Consider the following 25424-nt stretch of genomic DNA (forward strand, 5'->3'; position numbering starts at 1 on the left):
ACAACTTTTAGTTATTTGACCAGTGTATACAATGGCGACAATTAGGTGTGTGCACACATACATACTAGCTGTGTCTTTTTGTGGCAGTCTAAGTCCATGCTACCAAATCGCTGCCGGCACTGAAGTATCATACCGATGACACAAGAGATAACAACCCACCCACTCATATTATAGTGACAATGGGCAAACCAGTACTGTTTCCTTGCACCAACCCCTCAGTGTGGAGTGCCGGAACAAGTACCTTTTTTCAAAACCTCTGGTGTGACCTGACCCAGGTTTGATCCCAGGTATGCCAACGTCTAGGCGGGCTCTCAAATCATTAGGCCACCAAAGTGGTCCAAGGCTGCTAATATATGTATATCCAGGTGTTTAGTAGACCACTTTGTATGTCATTGCACACTCATGAATATTCATGGCGTATATATACAGGTACACAGTATATGTAGAAAAGTACCTGGACATCATTGTGGAGCAGGAACAGGTTTTACAATGTCATCAGCTAGACATCTTATCCACCTGAATAATTAATGCTTGGTGACAACTTTTTTTCACTGTTTTACGATTCAATTATTTCTCTACTATCATCAGGCATTTGTCCACTACAAATATACTTCATTTACACATTTTGTTTGGTTTGTTCATATATGACATCACAAAGTTCCTTTATGAATAACAACTTCTCAGTTTTTTCTTGCGACGTTTGGATGTATATTCTACCATACTTATTGAGTAAGTGAAGAATAACAAAGAAAATCCTAATTTACATACAAGCAGTGTAGACAAATACAGAGAAAACAAGAATATATATTTATTTATTTGACTGGTGTTTTACGCCGTACTCCAGAATATTTCACTTATACCACGGTATAAGTCCGGGGGAAACCCACGACTATCCGCAGGTTGCTGACGGACCCACGAAAATCTGCAGGTTGCTCATAAACCTTTTTGTGTATGGCCGGAAAGGAAGCCAGCATGAGCTGGACTTGGAATTCACAGCACCTACATTGGTGGGAGGCTTCTGGATCATTGCGGCGCTGGCATGATAACTCAGCCACTCAGCGGCCCTCTAGGCCTGTTAAACAACTTATTGATATATACATGTACATGTAGACCAATGACAGACTCAGCCATCTTTTGAGCAATATACATGTACATTGTAGAACAAATTTTATTCTGATATCCTTAATTGTACTGTTCTCAATCATTCTGCTAATAAGAAAGGCTAGGAGGGACTTTTCTTTGGCCAGATATCAGACATATTCCCTGACTGAAAATCATCGCTAAATCTGCAAAAGCTGGAATTGAGCCTGTGACCTCATAGCTGAAAGCTAACTGGCTGTTACAAGGACAACGCCATAGCTGAATGTGCTATGGAAGGAACCAAGAAGAGTCCAGTGGAGATACACAAAAATCTAAAGGTTGCCGACAGACCATCCCACATATGGTCAGAGAGGAGGCCAGCATGAGATAGGTTTGAACTCACACTGACTGCACTGATGAGAGGCTCTTGGGTCACTGCACCGCGCTATGCAGGATTTACTCCACCTCGTGTTTGCTACATGGTTTTATTGTCAATTTGAACTTTGGACTTACTTGGAATATTTTCAAAAATGTGACAGTTAAAATGTGTCCGTTAAAATGGCAAGTCTATAATTTAGCGTTACACCAAAGTTTAATAACACAGTTTTAGCAAATAACTGCCACACCTGAACTATTAAAGGTTACATGAAAGGTTTGGTTTTTATACTGAGTGTATGACAGGCCCAACATACGAAAGTACCAAAAAAAGCTTCTCATCTTTCTGCTTAGGGTGTAAAACTACCAATCTGGACATTAAGGACATGTAGCCTGCTGTGGTGACGTCAAGGAAGACAGGCATCAAAACAGCTTTGCTAAGAGCAGAGCCCAAACTGGGGGAGCCAAGCTGCTGCTACTTTCCCAGTATGTTCAAAGACAATGTCCTTTGTGAATATTTCCGACAACCGACAGAAAATATGCATAAAATACAGGGATTAAAAAGAAACATAAAATATGCCTCAAAAGCGAGATATTCTTTTTGGCATATCTGTCTTAATTTTCCTTCAAAGCATACTCTTTATTTCATAGTACCTTTTTTAATCAACCAAATCTTGCAGTCCCAATCATCCCCTTTTAATTAAACAGGGAGCCAGTTACCTGGGGGGGGGGGTCTAGCAGTACCACCTGTACAGGTGAAGCTTGCGTGTTTGGGATGGAGAGGTAAGTTTAATTTCTGTGTGTGTGAGGAGGGGGAGGTGATGTTCAATATTGATGTCACATTAAAGTCTTCAACATTAGTACATATCTCTTGTCTAATTTACCGTAACAAGATCATTACTGTTTTTACTTTCAGTGTCACTGGCCCAGATAGCACAGCTGGTAGAGCATCCGCTTCGAAAGCGGTAGATCCAGGATCAATCCTGACTCAAATCACACCTAACACTTTAAAAGAGCAAGTTGTAGCTTCCTCGCTTGGCATTATTCAGCAAGGGGATATTGCAACGACTGGTTGATCCGCATCAGTATCATGGCTCAGGCGGGGTGGATTACTTGCCTTCGGTAAGTCGTCTCAGTGAAGCATCACTAGATAAAAGAGCAGTGGAAATCCACCTTAAGGATTCCTTCGTCGTCCCATGACTGAAGAAGTGGTGAGTACGACATTAAACCCCAAGCACTCACTCACTCACTCACACTTTCAGTGTATATTTAAATATTTCTGTCACTTAAGAAAACAGTTAACAGGTATTGTATTTTACCTGCATGAAGTTATTTCTCTAAGTGACACTTCTTTAAATTACTTTCTCTAAGTAATTCTGCTGGATTCCTCAAAATTATCAATGTAGGGTCACTTAAGAATATTTTTTTTTAAAATTTGAATGATTTGTTATCAGAATGACTTATGCACTCGCATCAAAATATCATTTTATAGTTTTGCATGCTTCTGAACGTGTCTCATTAATTGCAAAGCTTTGGGAGACATACAGGATTTTTGGGTCAAAACTAAAAGTTAACAAGTATCTCGTCTGACCCCCACAATGATATCTACATGTGTATGTAAGGTCTTCGCACCTTCAGCATCCTTCCTGCAAGTTCTATTGTCAAGTCAAAAAATATGAGGATCAGTAGGAAGCCAGACAATTCTTAACAGCAATATGGGCAATAATAGTCTGTGTTTTTCTTTGTATATTGTTATTTAAACAAGAATTGATCAACTTCCTGTCCCCAGTCAGAACACACAGACAACCATACGCCTGGAAGACAAGCGGCTGCATCCTGCTGTCAAAGTACCCGATGATTAAAGTCTACATAAAGTCTAAATTAGTGCGTTTCAAATAAAATGTAACAGAGAACAGTGCATGAACATTTTCTTCACCAAGAATTTCAACAAAAACAATTATTTTGTAACGAGGGTTTTTGAGACCCTATGTTTCGATTTGTTTCAAAATATTTTGAGCGTCTAAAAATCCACTAAAACTTGTTAGAAAGATTCTAGAACATTCTTCAGAGATGATTTTTTATACAAAGGTTTCAGAATGTTGTCACATCAGTCACAGGTTTTTCTTCCAAAACACCACCAAAATCTATCATGCTTTACATGCTCTTCATAGTGCAGCAAACCTTATAAGAAAATAAATGAACAATTTTGCCCCAGGCTTTACATTACATAGACTTCATCACACTTTAACACTAACTACATACCTGAAGTTCTGGGCTGTTGTCGAAGTCATAAGCACTGGGTCGTCCCACTAAGGTACTGAAGGCCACCGTCCCTCCCGTCAATGGGGAGATGTCACTGTAATCATCGGTACATATCGCCCGCGCTTCGTTACCACGGCGAATAACCTGGTCCGTTCCCATGCTGAAGGTAGATTCACAGGAAGCACTATAGAACTGGAAAGGCTCCCACCCACTGTCTTCCCTTGTTTTCTTGTAGATGGCAAAACTCTCAGGACGGCTCGAGTGGAAGCGAATCCTTACATATGTGATATCATAGGCTTTTTCTGGAAGAAAATATAAAAAAGAAAAATTACTTCATCTTTAACGTAGAACAAAAATGCTAATCCCAGAACCATAAATCTTAGACACTGCAGAAAGGTTAGCAGAAAGCTCACCTGTAGGAGACACACAAATGTAAAACTTCAGCTCAATACATAAAGCCCTGAAGTCAGGAATTCTGTAATCTATGGTAATTAATAAGCACACAATGCATCAACAATGGAACAGCCCCCTGGTGTCACTGTGCTTTACATGGATGTAAAACCTTCCTTCAGTACATACAGTACTTTTACAGACACCACCTCCTAACATTTACTTTAACATCAATTCTAATACACAATATGCAATACGCAATTTTTCAGTCTTGACAACGCAGAGTCATATGACAATGCCGAGTCATATGACAATGCTGAGTCATATGACAATGCTGAGTCATATGACAACACAGTCATATGGCAATGCAGAGTCATATGACAAGGCATAGTCATATGACAACATGGAGTCATAACATGGAGTCATATAACATGGAGTCATATGACAATGCGGAGTCATATGGCAACAAGGAGTCATATGACAACGAGGAGTCATACGACAACGAGGAGTCATACGATAACGAGGAGACATTAGATTTGTTTTCAAATACAATGTACTGTGTCTTCTTGTGGTAGGGCAAGTCCATGCTGCAAAAGTGCTACAAAGTGCTACTGAATCGCACACCTGAAGGCCAAAAAAATTCAAGTACTTAAAATACAAATTCAAGTACCTCAAACAACAGTCACAATCTCCGCTTTCGCGTACAAACTACGACAACAGGTGCAGCTTGAATACTTTTTTAGGTCCTTTCGTAAGCGTGGTACAGCCATGCCATGTCATTCGACCGGTACGCAGCCTTGTATTCAACCTTCAGTCCGTGCAGACATCACTGATAATCAGACAACCCTTCATTGATTCTTATAAATTTTCCACTGTCCGTCAGAATAAAAAGTGCAGCTTAAAGGTGGACTCCAGGGTGGACTTGCCCCTACTGGAGACATTTATACTTTTGAGACCCAATCGGCAGTACACCCGATTGACACTGCTGGCGTCGCTCACAAGCCAGTTCTTGAAATCTGAGAACCGCAGCCATTCATTGCTGAAACGACAGTTGCCTGGCATCTCTAATGCTTTTTTTTCATGCACCAAATCACTCTTAATGACTACAGCGTAAGTTCTTACAGCCAAATCAAAAAATCGCGATCTTAGCGCCCTCTGGTGGAGAAAAGAAATCTGCAGTGGCACAAAAGTACGACCCCGTACATACCACTGGCGGCCGCCTTAGGTGCATGCCCGTTGCCAGTTGATTCATAGATTTTTACCACAGAATAACTTTCTGCATGTGACACAAACAAATCAAGTACTTTTAAGGACGTCCACATAAAAATGGTCAAATTCAAGTACTCTCAAGCTTTTCAAGAACCTGTGTGAACCCTGCGGAGACACCAGACATGACAGCCTACCCAGTCATGCACATTATACTGACACCGGGCCAACCAGTCATGTTTCCTTGCTCTAACCTTTCAGCATTGAGCACCCCCCAAGGGAGGCAGCAATAAGTACCATTCTGAAGCCTTTGGTATGACCCAGGTTTGAACTCAGGTCTCCAGATTTCAAGGCAGACATTCTATGACCACATTCTAGGACACAGTGTTATTGTGTGCTCCACATATTTGCAAAACCTTAACTCAATATCTGCAGCACTTTATAATAAACCACCCAAATCATTTATGTTAACATTGCTTTCTCTGTTGCTGAACGCTAATGCCAATACTCAGGGTTTGGCATAAATTATACTGAACTAAAAAGATCATATCATGACCAAATTTTAATGCCATCAGATATAATGGTAAGGCAAACCAGACAATTTTGGACTTGTCTTAACTGTACAATAGTCGCAAAGTTACATTTGTAGGCCTACATGTACATGTGAAAAATGGGCAAGTTTACGTCAGAAACAGGCAAATTTATATGTGAGAAACGAGTCAGTCTACATATGAGAAACCGTCACGTTTTCATGTAAGAAACAGGCAAGTTTACATGTGAGTAACAGGTCATTGTATGTGAGACAGGCAAACACATGTAAGAAATGGCAAGGCTTACATGTGAGAAACCGCTATGTTTACACAAAGTTGCTGTCACTGCAGACTTAGGGAGTTGCAACAAAGTGGATCAGGTTTCAAACATACAATCTGACCTAATGATGGCTGATTGTGCAGAGAATTTTTGACAAGAAACAACATGTAAGTTTCGACAAATCTGTCGGTCGTGCACATGTATAAAGCCATGCCATCCTTTGTTGGTGGGAAATCTGGTAATAATTTTTGCCCACGAAAAAGATTTTTTTTTTTTAAATTAATATTTTGAGACAAAAAAAACCCTCAAAAACAATGCAATTAAAAGATTTAAAGAAAGGTGCTGTTTTGGAAAACAGGATATCTTACACCCTAACAAAGCTTTAATGATGCTCTTGATGTTTATTTTGAAATTTTGAAATCTATAGAATCCTGCGACGAAATACATACATAGCACTACATCAAAATCGCCCTTATTTCCACACCCTTGGTACATTACACCAGTTCTAAACCTGCATGTATTGTCTCTAATTCTTAATGAAAACACACTCTGATCCAGGCGATGATGACTGCAGACAGGTGTATCAAGTCCACAGAATATTAGCAATATGAAATCTGTTGTCAGAGACGAAGGTATTTTAATTCACAGCTGTTAAATTTCAACCTACATTTCAGATTAGCAGTATCAGATTTATCCATGGTGAAATATGATCGTGCTGCCAGTCCCAAATAGTTTCCCAGCGGAGTTAAAATGGTCTTGTAAAGACTACAGACCAACGACATAGTTAACACAGATGTACATGTACAGATGTGCAGTAGATGTTCCCTGTACAAGTGAATGCTGCACTACTTCGTGCTCTCATTTGACTATCAAATGGTCCAACGGAAAGGCAGAAATTTTACAAAGAAAAGCAACCAAACTATATCAAAAGCTCAGGTTCTGAACAAGGCTACCAAACGGTTGGTTTGTGGGAGACACATGAATGCAAATCTTCATGCAGCTCAATGTATAAAGAACTGAAATTGTGAATTTGGTAATTTTCTGTAATTAATGTGCACACATAGCACCAGCCCTTTTGCTTTATACACATTTTCGTTCTTTCAGCTGAAATTTCTTGTACAATACCTCACCCAGAATTTATGTTGTCAGACAAAATTTTAACCTTATAAGAAAAATGGTCTTGTAAGGGCTACAGACCAATGATATAGTGAACACAGGTGTAATGTAAGAATCAACAATCTTAAAATCATTTGAAATTTTGACTTAGGTCTAATATTGCTTCATGATCCCAGGGCTTAAACTCTCATAATCAAACAAAACGTGCACCTCAGTCATGGGAGATACTTTAGGTCTATAATTTATACCATACTGTTAGTGAGTCCCAAAAAGTTCACCTCACACTGGTGTGGGTCACAACAGCAGAAATTGGTCAATATATATCAAGCCTTAGTCTGTTGTCTAATATTCACCATGTTATTCTTCTATAACTGGTTTCGCAGAGATACAAATGTTTATCAAGTTTCTTTTTTAGAATCGAGTGGAGAGAAACCAGATAGAAACCCAGGGCAAACCAACGCCATGGTGGTTCCAAGCAGACTGTCTTGCGTACAACCGCCAAGGAAGTCAGAATGAGCTGGATTTGAACTCACGGTAAGCATGCTGGTGGGAGACTACTGAGTCATGATCATTGTTCTACACTTGCACGCTAAACCACCAACCCACAGAGGCCCCATAGATATAAATAAAAGGATTAGAAGTGAGTAAATAACAGACTAAGAGAAATCCCCCACCAGATCCTCAATTCCCTGCTCAAGTATAGGAGGCATGAAAACCACAGACAAGACTCAATGCATACAGGTTGGAAAGGCCAGACGCGTTGGTGTGCAGCTCTTTTCACACATGAATGGGGGTGAAACCACAAAAATGCGCCTGTGGAAAAACTGCCTGCTACTTGACAAGAGCCCCTTTAACATGCTGAGTTCAGTACACTGAGAGCAGAGCTATAGCTACATAATGTACATGTACATGGAACTGCATGAATCATACTCCATTAACCCTAACCACCCACCATCTACCAATAGTCTGTAGACGGCTTGATCTGCATGTATACCCTCATTCTTCAATATTTTCAAACACTTCTGCACCAACATTTTGAAACATTCTGAGAGAACTATAAGTTGCAGAAAAATAACTTGCTCAGTTTTATGAAGCTTGAATCTTTAGCGACACAAACTAATCATTTTAGTGTCATTTTCATAATAAATGTATCCATAATTCCACTCATTAAAACTGCTTTATTGGTGGAAAATGTTGAAGATGTACAGTACATGTATAATGTAGCAGGCCATAACGGCCAGATCCCAGAGGGTACCGGACTTTACTAAACACAAAATTTAAAACTGATGAACAAGGGGAGTTTTAATTCTCCTGAAGTCCAGGTTGTGATGCATTTCTCTCAACACACCTCCATATATAGCTACTGAAAGTTCCTTATCTAAACTCTCAAGATTGTAACAGGACATATTTACGGATTTTGTGATCCGCTCACAATTGGAAACATTTTAACGTAGAGCGTAGTATGGAGAAAAACTTAAGTTTTTAAGCTCTCCCTACAGTGCACTGAAGTGGTACTTAACCCACACAGTATGTATTTATTCCTAACATAAATAACAGTACCCCATTTTCTAAAAACTGTTCACCAAAATAATTTTTGCAATAAACTAATTTTTGTATAAATAAGGAAATTCGTTTTTTGGGGAAAAACACGTGTGGACATCATGCAATGTATGTCAGTCGCATGTTGTAAATCCGAGCAGAATTTAGCAAGAAAATACCTACATTGTAAATTACTGCATATACATGTATTACTTCTCTCAAATGTTTGTTTGTTTGTTTTAAACTGTACAGGAGTATACATGTAGGATAAGAGGTTCATCTTACAAAAATTAAGCTTTCACATCCCTATGCCAAGAGCATTTACCAGGGTATCATGTATCTGTATACTGTATACGTCTGGCCAAGGATGTTGCACCAGGCGTATGGTCAGACAGTTTCAGCGTCAGATGTACGCTGAAGTTCATGCAAGGTCCAAAGGATTTACTTATTTATCTGATTGCTGATTGGTCAAGAATATGTCGATTATGTGACCAACAGCCAGTATTATGTTAGAAGAAAGCGGGCAGAGCTCGGGGGGAACCCATGACGATCCGCTAGGTTGCTGGAGAACCTTCCCATGTTCGACCAGAGAGGAAGACAGCGCAAACTGGACATGATCTCACAGCAAATGCATTCAAGTAAAGAATCTAGTCAGAGCTTTGGTGTAAACCACCATTGCAGACCAATCGCATGTACCTAACAAATCTCTTGACGTGGAGAGTTGGATTTTCGCCTACGGCGTCATGTATGCACCCAAAGACTAGTGGACTTCCAGCAGAGCCATCAACAGAATATATATGGTGAATGACCTCAAATTTTGACTTCAAAAGGTGCATTTTTCGAATGCAAATAAATTTTATAACTTACATGTACATTGCTTTTGGAGCTAAAATTTAAATTTTTCCAGAAGGATATCCTCCTAACTGCCCAAGAAATATGAAAACACCTTCAATAAGATTCACAGAGGTCACAGGGTCAGGGAAACTACATGTGTAACTTTGTCATGGCCAAAACTTTAGGTCAATCACATACCCTATTCAGTATGTCCAAATTCCTCAACCTTCTCGTACAGGAAAGTGCAACTTTCAGTCCAATGTATGCATGTTCATCACCAGATTTCAGAGATAAAACTACATTGGTTGGATTGGCCAATATCAGGGCTTCATAAAAAGTATAATTTCATCAGTCAAAAAGGAATAATACCTTCAGAATATCCTTAAATAAACACCCTGAAAATATGGCACAAAGTGGAAGAAGCAAGCTTTCTGCACAGATCTGAAACTCCTGTCTGTATATCTGTCCCATATACACATACCATGTTGTACAGTGTACACAGACTGACATGTATATGTACCTAGGCACATTTTAACATGTCTATGGCAAGTCTCCGTGTATAAAAACACAACTATTATTGGCCTTAATAACATGGTAAGAGTCAGACAGAGAGGATAGACATGGAGAACAGGTTTGCACATACATGTCCCCGTGTCTGCCTCATCTCATCTTTACACAATGAACCAGCTTTAAGCCTCAAATCGACAAAACAACAGGAGGTCCCTTTCACAGGTGCTTTCCAAATTTAACCTTGGACTGTATTTTATACAAATTTGACTCACAATAGGTGCATCAAAACTGACAGCAAAAATTGACAGTTGCTCTGTTTTTCACTTTTAACATCCTGCTTCAAACACACTACAGACTGACAGCATAACTGAGGCCCTGTGATATACATGTACTATAAAAGATACCACACAGGGACATACAGACAATATAGAGACATATTATACACCCTGAACAAACACACATTTATATATATATTACATCATATGACCTCCACTGACATCATATATATGTACTCTTAAAAATGGTGAAAACTGGCTGTAAAATCTAAGTTTGAAGGAGAAGACAAGAGGCCAGAGGGTATGTGGCAGTGCTATAGCAATGCAGTGTGAGTTACAGGTCACATTATAGCCAGCCCTGTCTCCCCCCCCCCCCCCCCGCTCCCCTCCCTCCATCAGTCCCCTGTATGGACTTCCAGGGTCAGGAACTGAACCATGACTAATGATGACACTTCCTATAGAAATGGCCAGTCCTCAGCAAACTGGACTCCTTTCACAAGTCAGTAAGCCATATGAGCTGGTATGTAAATGACACCGCATGGTAACAATTAATTCGCTCTGTGGGGAGTTTTGGGGTGTCAGGGGAAATGGGGGGACAGCGCTGTTTGACAGACCTGTTCAGCAACACAATGAGGGATACTTTCAAAAACATGGAAGAAATAACATCAATACTGGGGAGTACTGGTCCCTGTTCTGAATACATGAGACAGTAACTCGCATCGTTATACAATGATGTACAAATTTGAGAAGGTTTCCTTGCATGTTGTTCTTTTATACTTGTTCTCCATATCAGAACATTCAGTAGTCTGACCAACAGAATGAGCTGAGTAACACCATAAAACAAAACTCCATTTTGACTTGATATTTTGGCACCTTTATTATATCATCATCAGGTGAATCTTGTTTTTATCACTAACTCCTGCGTTACATTATCAGTAACACAGGGTTTCAGCAGAGTGAAGTATAGCTAGGCCTGCTATATACACACCTGCCAAATAATCCACATGTAGATGTCATTCACTACTACGGATTACAATACGCGTAGGCAACATAATCCAAGTGGTGTTTATGTAAACCTTATACGTAAGAATCATCACCTACCGCAAATGTTCGTTAGCAAACAAAGCACGTTGAACAGGTGGCTAAATTTCACTTCTGCAGTGAATCGACACTGATGACACATGTCTAATCTATCCCTCATGAAAAATATATTATCCTTTTCTTCCACTTCCTACAAATCGTCTAGGTGGAGACAACATGATCAGACGGTTATATTTATTGACACCAAGTAATGTTCCTCTAGAATCTCTCCTGTTAAATGCCCCACTCAAGAATTTGAGTTTTATTTTATTAGCCAAGGAAAACTCAGCACCCACAATCATACACAACCCTTTCTCAGATACATGTACCTAACAAAGAACCTGACTAAAAGCTCCAGCCAACAGCTGCTTTACACAAGACACAGCCTCACTAGACAAGGGTGGGACAGTTGCAGTGGGCCAGTGCTTAATCTGCTCAAGCTGGCTAGTGCCCAAAACACAGTCAAATTTTTACATCTACTGTCTTTTTGGATTTATTAATGTCGGCTCACTCACAAAACACAAATTAACATTGGTGTCACCTAGAGAATATATTAACATAAATATACTCCAAGTATTGGTGTGTACGTGGTACCCCATCTCCTCCTGAAGATTGGTAACTATGAAATCTTACAGACCCTTAAAAGGTTTGGGGGGTTAGACTGAGTGTCTACACACATCCTCACAACAAAGCGAACCCATTATTACCACTCTGACAAAACGCTTCTGTCACGTCATCGTGTTTAATGTTCTGCGCCACGCTCTTCCGCATCACTGGGTCACACAAAAAAGATCATGTTGCCGACGCTAAAATCAGATTACCTCGTTATTACCTGATAACCACCAGGTAAACAAAGCCAGGAATGCGATATGAGGTACATGTCCCCGAGCTAGGTGCAAAAGAAAGGTCTGCAGGAGGTGAGCTAAAGTTCACAAGTCTGATAGTGAAGTGACAGGTGTCATGTGACTATATACCACAGTGCACGTATGTAATACAGCACGGAAACTGGGATATTACCACAGTGCACGTATATAATACAACAAGGAAACTGGGATATTACCACAGTGCACGTATACAATACGCCATGGAAACTGGGATATTACCACAGTGCACGTATACAATACAGCACAGAAACTGGGATATTACAACAGTGCACGTATATAACACAGCATGAAAACTAGGGTATTACCACAGTGCACATATATAATACAGCATGGAAACTTGGGTATTACCACAGTGCACATATATAAATACAGCATGGAAACTTGGGTATTACCACAGTACACGTATATAATACGGCATGGAAACTGGGATATTACCACAGTGCACATATATAATACAGCATGGAAACTTGGGTATTACCACAGTACACGTATATAATACGGCACAGAAACTTGGGTATTACCACAGTACACATATATAATACAGCATGGAAACTTGGGTATTACCACAGTGCACATATACAATACGCCCAATGGAAACTGGGATATTACCACAGTGCACGTATATAATACAGCACAGAAACTTGGATATTACCACAGTGCACATATATAATACAGCATGGAAACTTGGGTATTACCACAGTGCACGTATACAATACGCCATGGAAACCTATATATTACCACAGTGCATCGTATATAATACAGCACGGAAACTTGGGTATTACCACAGTGTACATATATAATACAGCAGGGAAACCTATATATTATCACAGTGCACGTATATAATACGGCACGGAAACTTGGGTATTACCACAGTGCACGTATATAATACAGCACAGAAACTTGGATATTACCACAGTGCACATATATAATACAGCATGGAAACTTGGGTATTACCACAGTGCACGTATACAATACGCCATGGAAACCTATATATTACCACAGTACACGTATATAATACGGCATGGAAACTGGGATATTACCACAGTGCACATATATAATACAGCAGGGAAACCTATATATTACCACAGTGCACGTATATAATACAGCATGGAAACTGGGATATTACCACAGTGCACATAATATAATACGGCACGGAAACCTATATATTACCACAGTGCACGTATATAACACGGCACGGAAACTTGGGTATTACCCACAGTGCACGTATATAATACGGCACAGAAACTGGGGTATTACCACAGTACACGTATATAATTACGGCATGGAAACTGGGAATATTACCACAGTTGCACATATATAATACGCACGGAAAACCTATATATTACCACAGTGCACGTATATAACACGGCACGGAAACTTGGGTATTACCACAGTGCACGTATATAATACAGCACAGAAACTGGGATATTACCACAGTGCACATATATAATACAGCATGGAAACTGGGGATATTACCACAGTACACGTATATAATACGGCATGGAAACTGGGATATTACCACAGTGCACATATATAATATGGCATGGAAACTGGGATATTACCACAGTACACGTATATAATACGGCATGGAAACTGGGATATTACCACAGTGCACATATATAATACGGCAGGGAAACCTATATATTACCCACAGTGCACGTATATAATACGGCACGGAAACTGGGATATTACCACAATGCACGTCTATAATGGGGCATGGAAACTGGGATATTACCACAATGCATGATATAATACAGCATGGAAACTGGGATATTACCACAGTGAATGTATATAATACGGCAGGGAAACTTGGATATTACCACAGTGCACATATATAATACGGCACAGAAACTTGGATATTACCACAGTGCATGTATACAACATGGCATGGGAACTTGGATATTACAAAAGTGCACGTATACAATACAGCATGGAAACTTGGGTATTACCACAGTGCATATATATAATACAGCATGGAAACTTGGATATTACCACAGTGCACCTATACAACATGGCATGGAAACTGGGGTATTACCACAGTGCATGTATATAACACGGCATGAAAACTTGGGTATTACCACAGTGCAGTTATGTAATACGGCATGGAAACTGGGATATTACCACAGTACATGTATATAATATGACACGGAAACTTGGATATTACCACAGTGCACCTATATAACATGGCATGGAAACTGGGATATTACCACAGCGCATGTATATAACAAGGCATGGAAACTTGGATATTACCACAGTGCACGTATATCATACAGCATGAAAACTTGGATATTACCACAGTACACGTATACAATACGACACAGGAACTGGGATATTACCACAGTGCACGTATATAATACGGCACGGAAACTTGGATATTACCACAGTGCACGAATATAACAAGGCATGGAAACTGGGATATTACCACAGTGCACATATATAATACGGCACGGAAACTTGGATATTACCACAGTGCACGTATATAATACGGCATGGAAACTTGGATATTACCACAGTGTATGTATAAAACACAGCATAGAAACTTGGATATTAAACAGATGTATATTGGACAGGAAGTCTGTTACAGTTACATTTGTTTATCAGAATGTTGCGCCGCTCCGTGTTCCAGAAAAAGTTTTCATGTATTATAGGTGCAGAAAACCAAACTGCCCGGCACAAGGACACCATCTTGGGCAAGGTACTGATTGTGTGATGACTTAATCAGAATAGAGAGGTCTTCTTTTAGTTCAATACAAGGGTATTGAGGTGGATAAAACATTTACAGGAAAAACCAGGAAAAATAGTGGTATATTTCACAAATGTATCGACTCATTTCTTCTCCTTCATCCTAATACTGTTTACTTACATTAGTGTAACAGGCTAAGGACTGGACAATGCAAAGTAGAATGAATGAATGAATTCTTGGTGTTTTACGTCGTACTTAACAATTTTCCAGTCATATGACGACGAGGTTGCCATTTGGTGTGCGCACATATACTGTGTCTTCTTGTGGCTGGGTGAGTCCATGCCGCCAAGGAGCTGCCGCCACTGAAGTATCATGTTGAAGACACCAGACATGACACCCACCTAGCCACAATATACTGACACCAGGCCATCCAGTTTTGTATCCTTGCTCTAACCCCTTAGTGCTGAGCACCAAGCAAGACAGCAACAAGAACCATTTTTAACAACGCAAAGTAGATGGAGACATAATCATTTATTTATTTATTTGATTGGTGCTTGATGCTGCACTCAAGAATATTTCACCTACACCACGGTGGCCAGCATTATGGTAGGAAGGAACTAGACAGAACCTGGGGGGAACCAACGACTTTCCGCAAGTTGCTCACTGACCTTCCGACGTACAACCAAAGAGAAAGCCCACAATGAGATCATCCGCGAGAGGTTCCTGGGTCATTGCGCCACATTAGCTTGCTAACCCCCCTCCACTAGGGAGGCTTGTGACAAAATTTTAAATGAAATACAGTACATGAAAGCAAAAACATCATCATTTAAGTGAGACATGTACACAGTTTGATTTCAGAGTCAGACTTTTGGAGCTGAATTTCTTTCATCCCAGCCACTCTGGATGTGACTAAAGTTTTGGGGTATCTTTCAACATCTAAGACAAAAAGCTTTAGTCGATGTAGGCAATGGTTTCTTTTTGTAGCGGTTAGACATATTTTCTAGTCAGCTGAGACAGTTGCCTATAATCATTGCCTTTGGACTTATTGTAAAACTGGCCCCTGAAGCTCAAAAAACTTAATACAACCTGTAATTTTAGGGCATTTATTACTGATTTTGAACAGTAAAATGTGCACAGATGAAGCTGATATTTTGTAATCAGTGAATTATTTGGGCTACTCTAAAATAACATGAAAAATTAGATTAGATTACATGTAGTATAGACTGATTTTTGTCAATTTAACTTTGATTTGTCTAGACAAGCACACCCTAAGCTACATTGCTATGCAGACCTACGGCTATATATACCACTTCATCAATTACTGTGCTCTAATTACCAAATCACACACACATGTATAGAATGATCTGTTATTATACTGAATAATAATGTCATAATGCTCCATTAAAGATCCGTAATAGCCATTTAATTGTAGCGGGCCAGCTTGATGATTGATGGTAGAGCACACACAGGCCTACAGTATGTGCATGTCCCCCTACAAACCACAGCTTTCATGCGGTTCAAAATACCAACCTCAGAAAACTTGGGAACCACTTGACCCAGGGGTTCACCAAGGAAACCAACAGCCAGGCATTTCCTTCCTTACCTATACACTGTGTCAACCACAAAGGCTTCACTGTGTGCAAATAAACCTACCATACACAACGGCAATGCCAGGTCAACCACTGGAATACACACGTTAATTTACAAGGCGTTTATTTCAATATTTTTAGGCATATGTTTCTACACTTTTTTATAAAGCTTACTTGAAGATTGCCAGATTAGCAAAAGTACAGCTAACGTACACTTGTTTTGAGAATCAAGTTATTTTATTAATTAATTTTGATTGATGTCTTCACTTATACAAACACAGCCAGGATTATGGTGGGGAGAAAGAGGGAAGACCCCAGAAGAAACTCAAGACCATCCACAAGTTGGCTTGCTGATCTCATATAATCTGGCCTCACGATTTACCCCAGTTGGTGTTTTATTTTGACTGTCCATACTACATGTATGCTTAAAAAGTAGCAACACACAAGCACACACACACCCAACTAAGGACCATGGCTTATGCAGAATCAAGTAAAACACATGTTGGTGATGTTAGTTGCAATTTTTCAATGTCTCTGGTCGAGATTTACTCCAAACAGTGTGATGTCACGTTGTCTTGGATTAGACAAATGTGGAGCTCACAGCCAGGGGGAAGTGCTAGGCCATTTTGTACCAGTTTTGTATATAAGCTATTAAGATTTAACAATGATCACACAATGAACCAGGGATATATACAAGTCCAAATTTTACACACCGAAACTCAAAAATTGAATTTTGAATCAGATTTTGTTAAAAAAACAATTACCGATCAATTGGAGTCTGTATTGGGTTAAAATATGTTTTACAACCAAGCTAAACTTTATGCTGTATTATTTGCATTACCTATACATATCTGATATCTACACACACAACACACACATATATATATATATATATATATATATATACATATATACATATATATATATACATATATATAATATATATATGCATATATATATTGGTTTAATGGCCGCCCCATTCTGACGAATGATTTGTGCCCATAGCTCAGCCACTAGTACCAGCAGGTACACGTATGTACTATAATAAGCATATGCATACACACATATATGTATACTACACACAATTTTCCATGTCTGGGTTTGTCTCAGTAAATACACACCGCCAAACAGTCAAATATGAATGACTAAACAACACAACTCTTGAGGAGGGATATTCACAGAGGACATGCAGTCACACCATAGTTTGGGGTTGACACAGAAGGTCAAACAATAGACAAACAGTCATGGATTCACAAATTTACAATCTGAAATGTATTAAAACTTAACAACATGTATAACACCAACATATTTTGAAAAAATAACATCTCTATTCTCTCTGATTCAATCTTGTACATGCTACGAACACCCTCATATATAAGGTCACAAGTTTAATCTGGACAGTTTTAGAAAGTTGATGTTACTTAAAACAATCACTGAACACTTCACAGTATAGACAAATTGTTTCAGCCCTAAAAAGTTAGTAGCAAATATATAACTGGGATGGGAGAGGTTTAACTATGGGAGCTTGGATATAATGACAGCCCCCTGAAACAACCAATGACAGTTGTGGATGGATTAGGCGTCACATTTCACATAAAGACATATTGTAAAAACAAAGGTTCAACTCCCACTCTGACACTCCCGATATCCTGGCAAACTTTGTGTATCATTTACTGTACTGGTATTTTGTGCTCATTTCTTGTTACAAACCACACAGCAGTTTTAGCTTGTAAGTTCTTCTTTTCAGCCATAGTCTACCATACATATTTGTCCTTCTTGCTTCTTGTAATATCATTGAGAGAAACTTACATAAAAACTGAATTCATTCTCCCTTTAGGATAATTACACCCTACTGCCCCGCATGTATAAGTAGTCACTTTCACGCATGTATAAGTAGTCACTTTCACGCATGTAGAAGTAGTCACTTTCACGCATGTATACATAGTCACTTTCACGCATGTATAAGTAGTCACTTTCACGCAGAACACTGCCTGAGAGGTGCACTGATTATCATAACCTTTTCAAACTGAAAGCTTCAAAGCATCTATCCATGGTGGATAGATGAACCTCCCTACCATATGAACATAGCATGACTGCACGAATCCGGTCTATTCGTTTAACCTACAACTTTCGGTGCGAAATGAAGCATGTGCGCATGGTAATGGGGTTCTAAGGGAGATAACCCAAAACATCATTTGGACTTTTGAAGTGGTCTACAGGGGGCTAGCTTCCCGTTTTCAACGACGTAAAGTAGAATGCCCACATGCCGCATTTCGAAGAATTCAGACTAGAGTGGTTTTCTTCAAAAGTATAGATCAAACATTGCTAATCATGCTCTTTCAACATTCAGTTATCAGCAATCAAACTGGGGAGTAAAGTTATTTCTCTAGTTAACACTGAATTTTTCTTACTGAAACTATTCTGTTTTTGGCGTGAAACTTGACCTTAACACTCAAGTTTACGAACGGAATGAGTTTGTAAAACTGACGTGAATCCCTGTGAACTGAAATGTGGTACATGTATCTACTGAATTAAGGTTCTAGGGACAATGAAGCTTCCAGGGAAGGTTCTAGGGACAATGAAGGTTCTAGGGACAATGAAGCTTCCAGGGAAGGTTCTAGGGACAATGAAGGTTCTAGGGACAATGAAGGTTCCAGGAAGGTTCTAGGGACAATGAAGGTTCTAGGGAAGATGAAGGTTTCAGGGAAGGTTCTCGGGACAATGAAGGTTCTAGGGACAATGAAGGTTCCAGGAAGGTTCTAGGGACAATGAAGGTTCTAGGGAAGATGAAGGTTTCAGGGAAGGTTCTCGGGACAATGAAGGTTCTAGGGACAATGAAGGTTTCCTCTGGCTCAACAACATGACGGCACTCTTGTGTTTCCAACCCTTCACTCAAAAAATTAATTTGTTGCTGTTGTCTGAGTCATGCTAGAATGTATTCTGTTATTTCGGCAGATTGCTCTGTTAACTATAACACACATATTCTATTAATTCAGTACAAAGAATCTATTAGACTAACATAATAATATTGTGTTGAATATGACAGAATATTCTGTTATAATAACAGAGTACTTTCTGGCTCTGGCATCACTCAGACAACAGACATTCTGTTAAAATTAATACATTAATTTTTTGAGTGTTCTATTCCAGCAGTCCTTATGCCAGACCAGTTACATATTCACTACCACTGCTGACAAGCTCAGATACCCGGAGAGGTGACACTGTTCTCGCTGAGGGGTTCCTATGTACTTATCAGCTGGTCACATTTCCTCTAATTAAAGTCACTTCTAATGTCAATTAATTCACATGTTCTGAGCATGCAGGCATTAGTGTATGTGTGTGTAGCCATGCATATAGGCCTAAAATTAATAGAGAGCAAGTTTAAAACTATGCTCAAAAGAATGCCTAAGTTTGTTCAAATTCAAACGAATCTAAGCTTTACCACGTTTCCTAGCTAATTTGTAATCCCATTCTTGAGAGAGTTTGAAAGAAAAACAAAATATCTGGCCGTGGGATCACAAAGCGATCTTAGACTTAAGTCAAAATTTCACAACACCTTATGACTGTTATTTAACAAGATCAAAATATTGCTTGACAATGTAAATTCTGGGTAAGTTATTGTACTACAAATTTCAGCTAAAATAATGGAAAGCAGCGCATCAAATTGATCCCCAGGGCAGGAATTAAAATGTTAGTGATATATACACATTATCACTTGATTCTACTTAAAGAGTTGTTCACTGAAACAATTTTGTCAAATTAAAACAAAAAAGTCTGTGACAAACTTTTGGAAGTGAAGTGTATAAATTTTGTCCATTGTTTAGGGCATTTTTAGACACTGAGTATTGAAATAACAAACTTTAATGAACCTAGTTATATATATATATATATATATATATATATACACACACACACACACACACACACACACAATGTTTGTACAACACTTTAATATTTTATCAACATTTCATAACATGACAGTTGATTTGTTGCACACAGATACACAGCTGTAAACACCCTACTCCTAATTTTGTGTACATAATCTACTTGAATAGCAAATGTGTTACTTTGAAAACAAAGACCTTTTAACAATATAAAACATGAACTTATTGCAAAATGTTTACGAAACACAATGTAGACATTTGGCATGAAGGAAAATAAATAGAATCATAACTTGATTTTGCCATTAAAAATCGGTGTTAAACTGATCAACACATCGTCTCATATTTGTCAATTAACTGAAGCTATATTTTACAAATTTACACTACATATTGACCTCAAAATAAACACATCTTAACATTAGCTTATTTCACAACACCCACCCTTTCATGAACAGCATACCTGTTTATTAATTTAGTACACTAGCCAAAGTACTGAGTAAGTCACAGTGAGCAGTTCTCTACATTAATTAAGAAAACCAAGAGTTTTCAGACTAATACACTCTTGAATTTGTTTATTTTTTTTTTTTTCCTTTTCTTATCAGGGATGGGTTAATCTAACTTGCTTCCCTCAGGCTTACACTGTCTGCTGTTAACAAAGACTCATTCAACAGAGCTGAAAGCACCCGAACAACTTCAGACCACAACATATGCGGACCACAGAGGACTGGCAGGGCTCTTGTTTGGTGGACCAGCGATTTACTAGAGACAGGACTGTCAAGTGTGCCTGCATGTGAAGTGTGGTGAGGGGGTGGGGGATAGTGTTAAGTGGGTATAGGAGTTGGTCAAAGAGATAAGAGCGGACCAAACGGATTTTATCGCAGTGCAAACTCCACAGAAAATCCGATTATTTCCCTGAATGAACCAGTGGTAATCTCCTTGGATTTGTGTGGAAGAAAAAGAAATCTCGACATATCCGAATTGCAAGTGCAACTAACCAAAAAAATAAAGGGTGAATATACATGTATGGAGTTAATTCTCGACGCACGAAGGCGTAGCCCTGTTCCCCACGTCTCAGGGAGTGAGGTGGGTGGGGACGTTTAACAGTTCTATATGACACACATACAAAGAAGGTATACTTACTCAGATGTAGTGTTAAGTTGACTGTGTTCGGATACTGGACTCCCTCTAACATTGTTTCACTCTGCCACCAAGTCCAGTTTAAATGGGTGTTGAAATCCGTCATATGCTCTGCAGGGTGGGCCAGATTGGGCACCCTGGCGTCGCAGTACTGGCATGACTTCGTGGCCCCGGTCACTCCAGTCTGAAGACAATATTCTGTCACTTTACTAATTCCACACGTGTTGGTCGCGTCGACGGGCAAACGAAAAGCAGCGTTTTCGAACGACGGCATGCAACGTCTTGCCCTTCGCTGCTCGTCGTAGCAGCTGAAACGTCCGGATTGTCCGTCAGAGAAATTGACCAGACATCCTAGGAGCAATAAGATGACACTTGCAACCCTCATCGTGCCCGGTTTAGGGAGCCTGGGCACGATTTTCCTGCACACCCCTCTCGTCTCACCAGCAGCTCGCACCGCCGCCATGCTATCCGCAACTAGCCTGGATCAACTTACAGACTGATGCATCCTGGGATAGCACTTGAACTTTACAAAACTTTAGGAAGTTGACCCCACATACTTAGAGCTCGCCGGCCCAGTTCGTACAGAGGTTGGGTGGGGGAGGGCAGGGGGCTTGTAGGCAACATAACGTATCGGCTACAGCTGGACGGTCCGAAACGATATCTACGACTTACACATACGCTATAAACTGTTCAAGTGCAGTAAGACCATTTAAACGGGTACGGCATTCTTCTCTCACCCTACAGTATATACCCGCCCCGTGTGAACTCGTGTGTTAATGATATTTGCACCCCTCTTAAGCAAACTTCCTCATTTTGCCCAGCGTGCAGTTCAAAATATTAATCGAATATACTGCGAGAGATATTGTTTTATTTTCTTTTGGTGTGATGTTGGATAACGGAGAAATCGCAGTTCAAGCTAAGCGAAATCACGCATAGGGCCTATTTAGGCCTAGTAAATCGAAAGTCTCCTGAGCGATGCAGGAATGTATCCTGCTGTTGTAGCAGATTGTTCTGTTAACTGTAACACACATATTCTATTAATTCAATACAAAGATTCTTTGAGACTTAATAATATAATATTGTGTTGAATATGACAGAATATTGTGTTATAATAACAGAATCACTCAGATAACAGACTTTCTGTTAAAATTAACAGATTAATTTTTTGAATGAATACAATTTCACGGGGCTTGGTTATTCTCGATATTTCAATCTGTCCTGTATAAAAACTATTGTGTTAACCTGTATGAACGCCTACTCGTCTACTGCATTCTGCGCGGGATTACATATGCTTGCGTGTGTAGGTAAATGTGTAACTATGTAAAGTGATCCCACTACAGGCAGCGACTTGAGGATGGCCGCGGATTTAGCCTGGTTTCTTCCAGCTTAATGCAATCCATCGCAGAAGTGAAATATTCTTGAATATGGCGTAAAACACAAATCAAATAAATAAATACATCACTACACTCAGAAACAGGTATATGTGTTATGATCAATTCACCAGCCTGGTAATCGAGGTATTAGGAATCACCAAATCTCTTTATCGTGGGATTATGAAAAAACAAAGCGGGTATTCCGGTGGTCATGAACCGGAATTATGACCTAACCAACCCCTTAGAGTGAAGCAAGCTAATAAACCGGTGAATGCATCTACTCATCCACCCATCTACCCATCCACCAATTTTCTGAATCCACCCATCCATCAATAATACAGTCAGTGATTTCACTCAAGTATCAAATGACAACATTTGCTTAGTCAACTAACTAGTCATTCAGTCATGCCAATAGGTCAGATATTCAAAGGAGTCACCCATGATTAAGTTGGAGACACCCATGATTAAGCTGGAGTCACCCATGATTAAGTTGGAGTCACCTGGCCTTCGCTAAAATAGTCTGTCGATCTCACAAGTCCATCGGTGGGTCAAGTATTCAAAGGAGTCACCCCTCATTACGGACAATATGTCAGTCTAGCCAGTCGATCATTCAGTCAAGTCAAATTGTCAGTCAGATAGTCAAAGGAGTCGTCCATCATTAAAATCGGTAAAGGTAAAAAGGTAAAAGGTAGCCAGTCAATCAGTGACATAATTCAGTGAATGATTCAATCAAACCAGCCAGCCATGCAATTAAAGAAGTAACTCAGTCAAACTTTGTCTGAAAGACAGTATATCAAACTTATGACTCAAGCAACCAGTTAATCTTGTGATTATGAAGAGACAAACCTGTTAAAGGACAAGACGGCAACTGGCTAAATATATTTCAGTCGAAAGCTGGATACCCGAGCTTTGTAAAAAGTAACACACTTGATCATTTTAATGAGATTTCATCGAATAACATGTAGAACAAAATGACAATACTGCACAAATGGCTGGTGTGAGCCGAGGCAGCGATCTTGATATTTGTTTCCTATTAAACATGTTGCTATCAGAATGAGCGACCTAAGCTGTGACTTAGCCTTCACCCATTCACTCCATGAAACGACAAATGAAAACACAGAACTATTGCTTAGGACATCATTTTAGGATCGTTTACAACGATTTAGTTGTGTGTGGGTGAAGGGTCATTTCACAAAAGTGTTGTGGGGCAGATCTGTACCACATACAGACCACCACAGGCGAAAAATCAGTTGATTTACAAGCCGTATATATATTCAATGACGGTATCACAAATTACGTCGGACAGTGCGCCTCGACCCAAACCACATTCATCTCCCCACATACATTTTTTGTCGTTCATTTTAGCGTTTAGTAAGCAGTTTGTAAATAACAAATATCAGGGTCAGCGCAAAATTCATTACGGATGCCGAAGGTTTATGGGAATGAGAAAACGGCATCTCACTGGACAATGCCTAAAATTAATTAAAAATCTTATAAAATAATTTTTTTTCTCTGAATTTATTACAGCTTACGAACTTAAATTTTGCTCCTCTGTCTTTCTCGCATACAAGGGTTGTTTTTTTCCCTTTTCTCTTATAAAATACAGTAAAATTATTAAAACGCCGCGTTCAAGCCGAGGTACTTTCTCTGACCTCTGGGACAACTAGGTCAGCACTGCTTTCATCTTAAAAGCAACCGCTACAAAACTGAAGCTTAAAATCCAGTGACACACAAATGCTTTGATCAGGCTCAGTGGTAGACTTAATTCCATTTGTTACAGGACTGAGCATGAATCTAGTTGTACAACGATCCTATTGTAATTTTGATAACATTTAATTGGGTCAAAAGTACCAGCACCACCCCTTCGGAGGCTACGACCTGATTTAAGAATATCCTGACCGTGCATCTGCAGCTAGGCTATTGAAACAGGGTCACAGGAGTTCCTTGTAAATGATATAGCAGGCCTGTATATATTCTTCCAGTATGTCCAATTTCCGAGAAAACTATTTTCATCGCTTGAGCATTCATCGCCCAAGTCCACAACCTTTATCTGTCATAAGCTACTGCTTAGGCTATTATGCGGAATATACCTTCGACGTTAGAGAACTAGAGTAAACGTGACGTCACATTACTCTCGATAATGGAGACATGCTAAAGCTGTGTCAAGACAAACCTTCACTAAACATTCACTGGGTTGAAAAACTCCATAAAAATATTTAATGCCGGTTTAAGGTACTTTGAACTGCAGTCTTTCAGTGCACATAAACTTTAGTCAGGTGGTGTCTTTCACTTTAATCTCGTGGTTATGAAGCGTGCTAACCCCATCGGCTACGGAGGTTCCCTTGGACATTGATAGAGAACAGCGTTAGAAACACATCAAATAATTAACTAAATAAATAA

The 25424-nt window shown here is 39.5% G+C and overlaps 1 protein-coding gene across 1 annotated transcript in view; it reads right to left on the reverse strand.

Annotated features, from left to right (window-relative positions):
* The window catches only part of LOC135481081 (laminin subunit gamma-1-like), a 64933-nt gene extending 42853 nt beyond the window's left edge, over positions 1-22080 (reverse strand). Inside the window, exons 1-2 of the mRNA XM_064761013.1 lie at positions 21655-22080; positions 3718-4019 (exon numbers count right to left, since the gene is read on the reverse strand). Coding sequence (XP_064617083.1) covers positions 3718-4019; positions 21655-22036 — 684 coding nt within the window. The 5' untranslated portion in view covers positions 22037-22080. The remainder of the gene's footprint in view (positions 1-3717; positions 4020-21654) is intronic.
* Positions 22081-25424: the final 3344 nt, after the last annotated feature.

The sequence above is a fragment of the Liolophura sinensis genome, chromosome 13 (genome assembly GCF_032854445.1).
Source record: "Liolophura sinensis isolate JHLJ2023 chromosome 13, CUHK_Ljap_v2, whole genome shotgun sequence".
Classification (NCBI taxonomy): Eukaryota; Metazoa; Mollusca; class Polyplacophora; order Chitonida; family Chitonidae; genus Liolophura; species Liolophura sinensis.